The 12,296-nt window shown below is 45.6% G+C and overlaps 1 protein-coding gene across 1 annotated transcript; it reads left to right on the top strand.

The window, feature by feature from the left end:
- The first annotated feature begins 1,513 nt into the window (after positions 1 to 1,513).
- Positions 1,514 to 10,053, top strand: LOC130369727 (major histocompatibility complex class I-related gene protein-like). The gene is made up of 8 exons (XM_056575232.1): positions 1,514 to 1,659; positions 2,519 to 2,788; positions 4,754 to 5,032; positions 5,316 to 5,615; positions 6,844 to 6,942; positions 7,194 to 7,220; positions 7,755 to 7,822; positions 8,038 to 10,053. The coding sequence occupies exons 1-8, from the start codon at positions 1,605 to 1,607 to the stop codon at positions 8,047 to 8,049; spliced, it is 1,110 nt and encodes a 369-aa protein (XP_056431207.1). The 5' UTR covers positions 1,514 to 1,604; the 3' UTR covers positions 8,050 to 10,053.
- The last annotated feature ends 2,243 nt before the right edge of the window (positions 10,054 to 12,296 follow it).

Genomic DNA, 12,296 nt, shown 5'->3' on the forward strand with positions numbered 1-12,296 from the left:
ATGAAATAATATGTGTGGATAACAGAGCTTGAGAATTGAGGCTTGACTTGACCTGTGAGACTGGACTCTGACTCCCTGCTGTGAGACTGGACTCTGACTCCCTGCTGTGAGACTGGACTCTGACTCCCTGCTGTGAGTCTGGACTCTGACTCCCTGCTGTGAGACTGGACTCTGACTCCCTGCTGTGAGACTGGACTCTGACTCCCTGCTGTGAGACTGGACTCTGACTCCCTGCTGTGAGACTGGACTCTGACTCCCTGCTGTGAGACTGGACTCTGACTCCCTGCTGTGAGACTGGACTCTGACTCCCTGCTGTGAGACTGGACTCTGACTCCCTGCTGTGAGACTGGAGTCTGACTCCCTGCTGTGAGACTGGACTCTGACTCCCTGCTGTGAGACTGGACTGACTCCCTGCTGTGAGACTGTTCTGGACTTGACCAACTTGAGACTTGAATGCTGGGAGACTCGGGTCTCTCTCTCTGGCGACAGAAAGAAAATATGTGGTCAGATTCCACAAGAGCAGTTTTAAACGATCAGTGTATCACATCATCACTGCATGCATCGTTAGTCTGTTGCATTGTTATTCCAAAAAAAAATGCTTCCAAATCTCTCCCTTCTTTGAACTGGTCTGCTGCCAGCCCTGATAAGGGGAATGACTCCATGCAGGCTAAGATAGGCCTAGTGTTGATGATGAATCGAATATCGGAGTAATAAAAAATTTGACAAGAGAGCGAAGTACGACAGACAAGAAGTGACACAACAACAAGCAAATATATCATTGACTGAAGAGTGTCCGGGAAGTAAGTGTGTGTGTGTGTGTGTGTGTGTGTGTGTGTGTGTGTGTGTGTGTGTGTGTGTGTGTGTGTGCGCGTGCGTGCTTGTGTGTAGTCCACTGCCCTGACCAGCGTTATTGTGACAAGAGTTCATGTTTATTGTGATCTTCCTCCACCAGCGTCCTGATATCAGATGTCTTATGCTGACGGACAAAATACACACACACATACATGCACACACTTACACACGCAGCTATATATAACACACACGGACACGCACATACACACACACACACACACACACACATCAATCTACGCACATACACTCGACACATTTAGCTGAACTGTAAATATATAAACATTACATTGATGAAGATTAGATATATTATGATGAACATAATGTATATCTAAACCTTATATCTCTCTGGCCATTATTTATAAGTGAAGATAATGTATAGCTGAACATGATATTGCAAGAACAATTATTTCAGGGTTACATGAAACTTGATGTGTCTTGTGTGTGTGTGTGTGTGTGTGTGTGTGTGTGTGTGTGTGTGTGTGTGTGTGTGTGTGTGTGTGTGTGTGTGTGTGTGTGTGTGTGTGTGTGTGTGTGTGTGTGTGTGTGTGTGTGTGTGTGTGTGTTTAAGTTAGTTTCACTTTAGGTTCTCCTGGTAACTAATGACGTCAAAGACATATTGAATTCCTACTGGTCCAGCCTCCCTCTCGCACCGTCTCTTGTTTGCAGGTTTCCTGGTCAGTCCGTCTGTTGCTGGAGTCGGAGTCGCGTCTCTGTGGATAATCTCATCGATCTGTTCTTCTGATTGCATCGATATGAAGGCGCTAATAGGGCTGCTGCTGTTGGTCTTTGGTCACGATGTGTCCTCGGGTAAGATCGATTACAGTTTTTAACTTTCAAAATGATCTTTCCAAATGTTTCGTTTCTGGTTCCGGAAGAGCCGACGCTTAGATTCCCTAATTTCGTTGAAAAGCATTTGATTATCCTCTCTAATGAGTTTAATCCACAGCATTATTTATATTTTACTGTGTATATTTAAACTAGGTTCTACTGTGAAAACGAAACCAGCGCACTGGTTTGATGACGTCGTTCAAAAATGTACAATCAGATCCAAAAATTAAACTTCAGTTAGGAGGGAATCCAATGTGTACTTTAAGTCTATTGTTAATCCTAAGTATTATATTAACACTCATAACAATCTTATTAACTCGTCAACGTTCTTGGAGAATCATCACGCGCACGTGCGCACACACGCACACGCACGCACGCACACACACACACACACACACACACACACACACACACACACACACACACACACACACACACACACACGTTGCTATCAATACATAATGAAATATAATAATTATTTTGCTATAGGCCTAGTAATTATTATCATTCCAATGATAGCAATCTGAAGATAGTTAAAATGCTGTAATCGAATACAGAAATTCACCAATATACTTAGAATTATAAAAACATTGGACTAGTTATTTAAATAATCGTTTAATATTATATAATGGATAGTATTAACCTTTTTGTCTCTCTTACTGTCTGTCTGCCGTGATGTACTGTATTAACCTGTTTATCTGTCTACCGTGATGTAGGCCAACTGTATTAACCTGTCTGTCCGTCTACAGTGATGTGCTGTATTAACCTCTCTGTCTGTCTCTCTGTCTGTCTGTCTCCGTGATGTACTGTATTAACCTGTCTGTCCGTCTGTCTACAGTGATTCACTCACTGCAGTTTTTCTCCACGGCGTCGTCTGGACTCTCAACCTTCCCAGAGTATGTGACTGTTCAGATGTTTGATGAGGTTCAGGTTGAGTACTATGACAGCAACACCCAGAGAATCATAACCAAACAGGACTGGGTGGACCAGGCCAACAGAGACAAAGACCCAGACTACCTGGAGAGTGAAACTGAAAGGAGAAAGGGTAACCAGCAGGGCTTCAAAGCCAACATGGGGACTCTGAAGAAGCGCTTTAACCAGACAGGAGGTACGTTCATATCTAATATCTGACCTCTCACATGGAGATAGCCATCATTTAACCCCAGAATAAAGTTTAACCATACTCCTAAACACACACACACACACACACACACACACACACACACACACACACACACACACACACACACACACACACACACACACACACACACACACACACACACACACACACACACACACACACACACGGCCCGGACGGTCGCAGGGCCCGGCCGCGGCCCTGCACATAATGTCACAACTTGCACCAACTGTTCAAATAAATTCAAAGAATGCAATTAAATACACTTTTTAATGAACCAGTCACTGCTAAATGATACAACTTATGTTTGTCCTTTATTGCTATAAAAAATATGGACTTTTCATTTCAACAACCCTGAAAAAAATATATTCTAAAAGATTGTATTCAAAAGGACAAAATGGCAACTCCAAAATACAAATACAATTAAAGTCACAGAAAATGTTACGTGACATTTAGTTAAAGTAGTTAACGTCTACTAATATTATAAAATCTCCCCGCAGTGAATAATCAAGTCACATCTTCTTTTATCAAGGAAACTATTTGCGGGTCTACCGGCTGTATTACCGGCATGTAACCAGCAGGTGGTGCTGCTGTGCTGCCGTGTTTCGAAACAGAATATTTGTTCCACTCCGTTGGTTCTTCATTCCCCAATACGAACACACACACACACACACACACATGTCCAGGAATGTGTATCTCTATACATGCGCACAGAAGCACGCTCACACAAGCTTCTCATCTGTGTTCGAATGTATTGAATGACCAGGGCACAGTAGCCTGTCTTCAGTCTTCCTGATTCAGCGGGGTCCCTGTCCCTGCCCTCAGCTCCTCTGAACAGCGATGCTCCTTTCAGTGCAGCAGTTTCCTGGTGCCGTACGTTTTCATCCAGATCAGTAACGCGTCTTCCTACAGTTCAGCAGACATGTCTTTAACCCTGGAGGTGATTGGGACTGTTTGGTGATCCGTTAAAGATAACCTCTGAACTGCTGAGGGAAGCCTCCTCTATATATCCACGGGGTAGGGGCTGTAGGGTGGTGTAGGGCGGTGTAGGGTGGAGTAGGGGCTGTAGGGTGGTGTAGGGGCTGTAGGGTGGTGTAGGGGGTGTAGGGTGGAGTAGGGTGGTGTATGGTGGTGTAGGGGCTGTAGGGTGGTGTAGGGGGGTGTAGGGGGGTGTAGGGTGGTGTAGGGGCTGTAGGGTGGTGTAGGGTGGAGTAGGGGGGTGTAGGGTGGTGTAGGGGGTGTAGGGGGGTGTAGGGTGGTGTAGGGGGTGTAGGGTGGTGTAGGGGCTGTAGGGTGGTGTAGGGGGCTGTAGGGGGTGTATGGGCTGTAGGGTGGTGTAGGGGCTGTAGGGTGGTGTAGGGGGTGTAGGGTGGTGTAGGGGGTGTAGGGTGGTGTAGGGGGTGTAGGGTGGTGTAGGGGGTGTAGGGTGGTGTAGGGGGTGTAGGGTGGTGTAGGGGGTGTAGGGTGGTGTAGGGTGGTGTAGGGGCTGGAGGGTGGTGCAGGGTGGTGTAGGTCGGTGTAGGGGGTGTAGGGGGTGTAAGGGGTGTAGTGCAGTGTAGGGTGGTGTAGTTTGAGACTTGTTAATTACTCCGGTATCATTTTAAACTAATTATTATTCTGTTAACCATTCTACATTATCCAGGTGTGTGGTGACTCAATCACATAAAGACGTGTGTTCTGAAGAGGCTCCTATCTGTAGTCTTTGTGGTCTCACGTCCTTTAGAGTTTCTGCAGAGCTGCAGCCCAACAGTTAATGGTTCTCTCTCTCTCTCTCTCTCTCTCTCTCTCTCTCTCTCTCTCTCTCTCTCTCTCTCTCTCTCTCTCTCTCTCTCTCTCTCTCTCTCTCTCTCTCTCTCTCTCTCTCTCTCTCTCTCTCTCTCTCTCTCTCTCTCTCTCTCTCTCTCTCTCTCTCTCTCTCTCTCTCTCTCTCAGGTGCCCACATTATTCAGCAGATGTATGGTTGTGAGTGGGATGATGAGGATGGTACTACTGAGGGTTATGAACAGTGGGGTTTTGATGGAGAGGACTTCCTAGCGTTGGACCTGAAGACCATGACCTGGGTCGCTCCAGTGCGTCAGGCTCTCACCACCAAACTGAGATGGGATCACGATACAGCTTATAATCAATACTTGAAGAACTACTACACCAAGGAGTGTGTTGATTGGCTGAAGCAGCTCCTGGCCTACGGGAAGAGCACTCTGCAGAGAACAGGTAGAGTCACATGACCTGGTGGGCGTTGACGGACTCATGTCTCTGAGTCCCTGTTCTCTCTCTCTCCCTCCCCCCTCCCTCTCTCCTTCTTCTCCCTCCCTCCCTCTCCCTCCCTCTCTCTATCTCTGACCACCCTCTCGCTCCACCGTCTCTCTCTCTCTGACAAAAATATTTAAAAAAAAGTCCTCATGTCTTGAAATAAACCATCGAGACTTACATGACAAGAACACGTGTTTAACATTATAAAATAATCTCTCTCCCCCTCCCCCCCCCCTCTCTCCAGAGCGTCCGCGGGTGTCTCTGCTCCGGAGGAGCCCCTCCTCCCCAGTGGTGTGCCATGCTACAGGCTTCTTCCCTGACAGGGTGGTGGTGTTCTGGAGGAGAGACGGCCAGGAGCTCCATGAGCAGGTGGACCCCGGGGAGGTCCTCCCCAACCACGACGGGACCTTCCAGGTCAGTGTGGACCTGGACCTCACGGCCGTCCCGCAGGAGGACTGGGGGAGGTACGAGTGTGTGGTCCAGCTGAGAGGCATCGAGGACATCTCCACAACCCTGGACCCCGCCCATATCATGACCAACGGGGGTAAGACTGGTGTTGGAGGGGATGGAGGTGGGGAACATGTCCCACCACCTCCTTCAACAGCCCGGGATTTATTTGTTTCAATCACTGAACTTTCGAACAAAACTCTTGTTCAGCAAAGATGGGAAATACTATCAAATGTATTATTGAAACCAGTATGCACGCACGCACGCACGCACTCGGGAGAATTCCCGGTGGGCCGTTAATGTTCCGAGGTGCCGGGGCCGGGCTGATTATTGCGGGATATCAATATTGCGTTTATAAAAGTTCCTTGCAGCGCCGTCCGGCAGCCTGAGCTGTGCAACCGCAACCTCTCACTCACTCAACACACGCAACACTCACAAACTGCCAACGGAGGCCTACAAGTTAGGAGATTTGAGTATTCCTAGAGTGCCTGGGTCTACCTGGACACTGCTGAAGCTACTGGGTAAACACACAGCTCTCCGGAGTAGCTCAGTGCAGCAGAACACGATGGATTGTGGGTAAATGAGTTCTATGAATAGGGCTAAGCTCAGATCAGTCCCTGATAGGCCTTTCACACCGCCGCAAAATCGGAGCGCTAGTTCGGAGCTAGAGCCAGAGTGTTTTGGTTTCACAACGCCAGAGAGACGGCTCTGGCCTGTAAAGACCGGTTCAACTCCAACCCCAGGATTGAGCTGGGCTAGAAAGAGAACTGCCTTTACGCCAGGGGCAAGACCAACGAAGGGGCAAGACCAACGAAGACCGGCATCTTTAAAAACACCGAAGTAAACAATGGACGTGAAGACGAAAACGCAGTGGACCGTGGAGGAGACAACCTGTCTCCTTGGATTCTGGCCTTCTTCAGTGGTCCAGAACTAGTTAGAGGGAGCAACCCGGACAAAGGCTATCTTTGAACAGCTGCAGCCGTTTGCAGTGACGTGATGACGTTGCTCTCGCCGGCTCCATGGCTGGCTCTGGCCGGTGTGAAACCAACTGGTTCATAACTGGGATAAGGCTGGAACCAGTTTTGAACTGGCCCTAGCACCAGCCCGGAACTGGCTCTTGGTTATTTTTGGTGTGAAAGGCCTATGAGTGACCCTGAGCTCCAGAACAGATTCTATATAGAGGAATACTGAGGCTGTTTTAGTTGTGTTTGTAGCATCACGTGACCATAGACATGTGGTTCAATGATGGAGGGATGGATGAGGGAGGGTCTCTGTCCAACATCTATTATTAAACACCTGATTTTATTTTCTTCATTTACCTTCAGGGGACAAGAGTCACATCCTTGCTTTCATCCTCACTGGTGTTGCTGTTGTTGCTACTGTTGCTGTTGTTGTTGGAGTCTTTCTGTACCGGAAGAGGAACGGTGAGTGAATCAAACTCTCCAGGAGGACTGACACCTGATATCCACCTGCTCCTACTTCCTGTCCCCTTCCTAGACTCTGATTGGTTGTCTTCACACACTGGTGGTCTGGTTGTAGAAACCTCCACCTCTGAATGATGAACCTCCTCCAATGTCGTGTCCATAGAGATGTTGTGGCATTAAGAATATGAAAGTCTAATAACATGAGGATATTCTCCACGGTTACAACACTAATCATTTCTCTTGATCCTTAGATTCAGAAAAGTGTCACAAACCAGTTGGTGAGTATAATTTGTTTTTACTGCTCTTATGATTAACGCCACTACCAACACCAAGACCTTGGTGACTTGTCTAGCTCACTTGACTATACAGCTCTGTAGATCTAGATACATCTAGCTCACTGGACTATACAACTCTGTAGATCTAGATATACCTAGCTCACTTGACTATGCAGCTCTGTAGATCTAGATACATCTAGCTCACTGGACTATACAACTCTGTAGATCTAGATATACCTAGCTCTCTGGACTATACAGCTCTGTAGATCTAGATACATCTAGCTCACTGGACTAAACAACTCTGTAGATCTAGATACATCTAGCTCACTGGACTATACAGCTCTGTTTATTTAGTTACATCTATACATCTTGCTCACTGGACAATACAGCTCTATAGATCTAGAAACATCTAGCTTACTGGACTATACAGCTCTATAGATCTAGATACATCTAGCTCACTGGACTATACAGCTCTGTAGATCTAGATACATCTAGCTCAGTCATGACTTCACCTCCTCCCATTCTGCTATTTCCCAGATTCTGACACCAGCTCTGAGAACACTGAGGGGCAGAAACTGGCTCCTGAGTACCAACCTCTGTCCACAGTCAGTATTTCATCACTTTACAATACTTATTCTGTAATATATTTACAGTTATATTTATTAGCAGCCTACTTTATCACACCAATAGTGATAGTAATATTTTAACACTATCATCACAGTAATAGTTGAGCAATACTTCATCACAGTTATATGTTAACATCATCAAAGTGATAATGTGTTTAATGTTTAATGCTGACTTGTGCTTCCTTGGTGTTTAGGGTCAAAGTTAAATCATGAAGAGGCTTCTCACGTTCAGCTTCCTAAACCAGGATGGAGTGGATCGCGGTTCATTTATAATCCTTACTATCAGGCTTGGGACTTCAGTTAACTGCAGGTTCTGCATTTGCTAAATTACAATATTCATGCTTAACTTTATTTTGATAACAATCATCAATCTGTAAGAAGCGTAAATCAATTAGATCTCTCTATTTGTGATAGATTTGATTAACTCACTGGCTAAAACCTGCAATCTTTCACTGACGCTTGGAAACCATGGCAACACGACCTCGCCATGATGGCCATTTGGATCCCGCCGCTTCACGTTACAACCTTTTAATTATGTTATATTGTTTGGTAATATTTAAGTTTAAAATAATGTTCAAAGATTCTGAATCAAGATTTTGGACAGTGAGATTCTGTCAAGTTTCAATACCATAATCGATTAATTTAATGTGTTTCATTAAAATATATTATTTGAGAGTTCTGCTAGAGCATTGCATAGTCTACCATAATCGTACTAGGCTGCTTTTGCCTCAATGCTCTTTGTTGTATTTTCTGTGTTCTTTTGGGAATTGGATAGTATACTTGGGTTATTCTGTCAATAAAATACATAAAAATAGTTTTAGCCTATATATATTTAATATACTTATCGTTAGGGAAGGTTTACATACTTTGTTCAGAGGTTATGTTTATTATTAAAGGTTGTTAGGTTAAAGGTAAATCGTTAAGATTAAATTGACAAATATAAATGAAATTTAATTAAAAATACAGAAATTAATAATGCTAAATTATTATCTTAAGTTTGAAAAAAATTAGAAGCGATAAGCTACGTAAATCAACAGTAAAGTATGTGATATGTTCATGTTCTGCCATGTTCATGCGCGTTGCTAGTACGTCACCAACTTGGCAACTCTGTTATCAAAATCTGACCCCAGTTGCCGAAAAGAAGTAGAATAATAAGAGGGTCTTGAAGTGTTGTCGCGAAAATGTTTTCCCCATAATTCCCACTTCTCCGGGGCTAAGAGGCCTGTCAGATTAGCTGGGCAATCTCCAGCCTTCAATTATGAGGGAGGGTGATCGCGGGCGAGTGGAATTCCCTCACCCCCCCCCCCCCCCCCCGGTCCTGCACTCAACTCATATCCACCCAGAACACCTCTATCTCTCACTCTTCTCCCCCTCTCACTGAGAGCAAGGCGGGAGGGATACAATGGCGACACACACTAGGGCTGTCAAAACGAACTTCGCTATTCGAATATAATTCGAATTTTTTAAAAAGGAGAACATTCGAGTGCGGCAACTAACGTTCGAACTTTTTTTTATTTATTTTTTAGCAAATCTTATTGACAAGTCAAGAATTACATTTAACTTTTGCCGAGCAACGACGCAAATGAAAGTCAACGTCGTGCGTCGTGACGTTCGGCAATCGGCATTGTATGCTTACAAGATGCTGGGAAGCAGCGCGCGAGCAGACACAGAGATGGAAAGCATAACTTTCGGATTTCCATCGAGAAACGGGAAGATTACATCCAGAGAACCCGTCATTTGCAAATTATGCTGCAAGTCGTTAAAGTACCACTCGACTACGAGCAACATGAGCGCACACCTCCATTCAGTGCATTACTCGGAGTACGCAGAACAGTTAGCGGCTGAGGAAGAGCCACGGTCAAAACAGCCAAGAATAACATCGTAAAATAGCAGTGTGTGTGTGTGTATTTGAATGATTGAACATCAGCTTCTTCATTAAACATCATTGCTTGAATATTTCTGGCGTTATATCTTACGTATTTATATAAGTTTTGTATTGATTTGGTAAAACTTGTTGCAAATGTTACATAACAGATTTGGTTGACGCGCCCTCTAGTGGACGCGGGACGTAGGCCTAATAATAGGATGGTATCGGTGTATATAATGATATAATAAAAAAAACATTAAAATATTCGAATATTATTCGAATATTCAACATAAGAAGCATTAGAAATTCGAATATGATTTGAGGGGAGGATTGACAGCCCTAACACACACACACACACACACACACACACACACACACACAGAGAGCGAGAGAGAGAGAGAGCAAGAGGGAGAGAGAGAGAGAGAGAGAGAGAGAGAGAGAGAGAGAGAGAGAGAGAGAGAGAGAGAGAGAGAGAGAGAGAGAGAGAGAGAGAGAGAGAGAGAGACATACAGAGACAGACAGACAGACAGACAGACAGACAGACAGACAGACAGACAGACAGACAGACAGACAGACAGACAGACAGACAGACAGACAGACAGACAGAGAGAGAGAGATCCCTGTTCATTGCACCTCCTTCAGGGGGGTGGAGATGGTGGAGGAGACAGGGTAAGTGATGTCTCCATACCTGTTTTCCACAAACAGCCCCCCACACACAGGCACGCCCACAAGCACACCGTTGTACTTTTCATTATGTTTTCTTTGCATCCTAGCAACCAGGGTTTAAAAAAAATATTAATAATAAAAAAAAAACACCAGCCAGCCCTTCATGTTATTTACTTGAACATGTTCAAGGCTCATGGCTGACGACGGGGAGAGGCAGGCCTGCCTCCCGCCGGGGAGACGCACTCCTGTGCTACAGTGGCAGTCAGAATGTTAATGTGACTGACATCACTTGACTGTTGGCTGTGAAAACACTCACACACACACACGCACACACAATAACAGACAGAAGACAACACCCAGACACACACACACACACACAATAACAGACAGAAGACAACACTCATACACACACACACACACACACACAACCAAGAACACACACACACACACACACACACACACACACACACACACACACACACACACACACACACACACACACACAGAGACACTAGCTGTCAAAATAGGAATATTGTTTTTGCTGGGATGTGTGTGTGCGCAGGTTACAGATTATGGATATTCTCCAGGCGATCTCTCTTCGCTTTGATTCGGGGACGAGGTGTGTATGTGTGTGTGTGTGTGTGTCTGTGTGTGTGTGAAAAGATCTCATCTCGCCCCTCGCTCGGAGACTACAGGGGCCGAAGCCAAAGTGTGATACTGAGAATGGAATTCGCACAGCGCACTCGGAGCCTGAATATATTCCAACTTAGATCTGCTATTTCCTGGCCTTGTTCAAAGTTTTCCTCTGAATTATACAGCGGTACCCGCTGGGGAAAAAGACTGGAAAGATTGCAAATGTTTTGTTCTCGGGCCTCGACTCAAATCCGAGGGGACCCACACCTCCACACCCTCACACCTCTGTTACGCACTTATTGTATGTTGTATGTCCTGACACTTAATGTGCGCACATATTATACTGTATGTTGTACATCCGTGCACTTAAAAATAGTACTTAGCTTTTGATAAAAGTACTGCATCTTATCCTAGCTATCTTTGTTGTATACAGGGAATGGATTAACCTAGCAATTGTAAGTGCTTGGCACTTCTTTCTATGGACATCCTTTCTCTACACACATGCATCCTTACTCTACCTCTCTTTCTTCTGACGAATTACCTTGATGTAAGTAGCTTTATATAAAAGCGTCTGCCAACGGCCCTGAATGTAAATATAAATGGTGTCATGAAGAACCGACCCTAACGAACGATAAGTCTCCAGACTAAAGACAGACCCGGTTCTACAGCCACACGTTCACCCAAGCAGTGTTCAGTGACCCAACACCCAACACCGAACCGAAGAACACAATCAACCTACTTCCTGGTTTTGTTGTTTGCCTGTTGAAGGGGGTGGGCGGGGTTCCTAATTGTAGCAGAACGAGTTTGTTCAAGGAGAGAGCGGATCTGGCGGAGAGACAGGGTTTGAGGAGCCAATGACAGCCCATGCGGCACTCGGATATAATGAGTGTGTGTTCGTCTCGGGGAGGCAGCTGATAACTTTTACTCGAAAGCTGTCTGTCTGTCTGTCTGTCTGTCTGTCTGTCTGTCTGTGCGTCTCTGTGTGTGTGTGTCTCTCTGTGTATGTGTGTGTGTGTCTCTGTGTGTGTGTGTGTGTGTGTGTGTGTGTGTGTGTGTGTGTGTGTGTGTGTGTCTGTGTCTGGGTGTGTGTGAGTGCGTGTGTCTGTGTGTGTGTGTCTGCGTGTGCGTGTGTTTGTTGGAAACGCCGCCTGTGAACAACATCGTCCGACAAAAGGGTGACGCGATAGAATCGGAGTGAACGTTTCTCATCATTCTTATCTCGTTGCGGGCGCACACTGCGGCGCTCTCTGACGCGTCCTGTCGGGAGCGCTCCTCGGCACTCCCCGC

The sequence above is a fragment of the Gadus chalcogrammus genome, chromosome 17 (genome assembly GCF_026213295.1).
Source record: "Gadus chalcogrammus isolate NIFS_2021 chromosome 17, NIFS_Gcha_1.0, whole genome shotgun sequence".
Taxonomy (NCBI): Eukaryota; Metazoa; Chordata; class Actinopteri; order Gadiformes; family Gadidae; genus Gadus; species Gadus chalcogrammus.

What these genes read in the sequence shown, in the direction of transcription:
- LOC130369727 (XM_056575232.1), top strand. Translation starts at nt 1,605, where the DNA reads ATGAAGGCGCTAATAGGGCTGCTGCTGTTGGTCTTTGGTCACGATGTG. An exon ending in GAGCACTCTGCAGAGAACAG is followed by an intron (nt 5,033 to 5,315) that starts GTAGAGTCACAT and finishes CCCTCTCTCCAG; the next exon opens with AGCGTCCGCGGGTGTCTCTG. An exon ending in CCATATCATGACCAACGGGG is followed by an intron (nt 5,616 to 6,843) that starts GTAAGACTGGTG and finishes ATTTACCTTCAG; the next exon opens with GGGACAAGAGTCACATCCTT.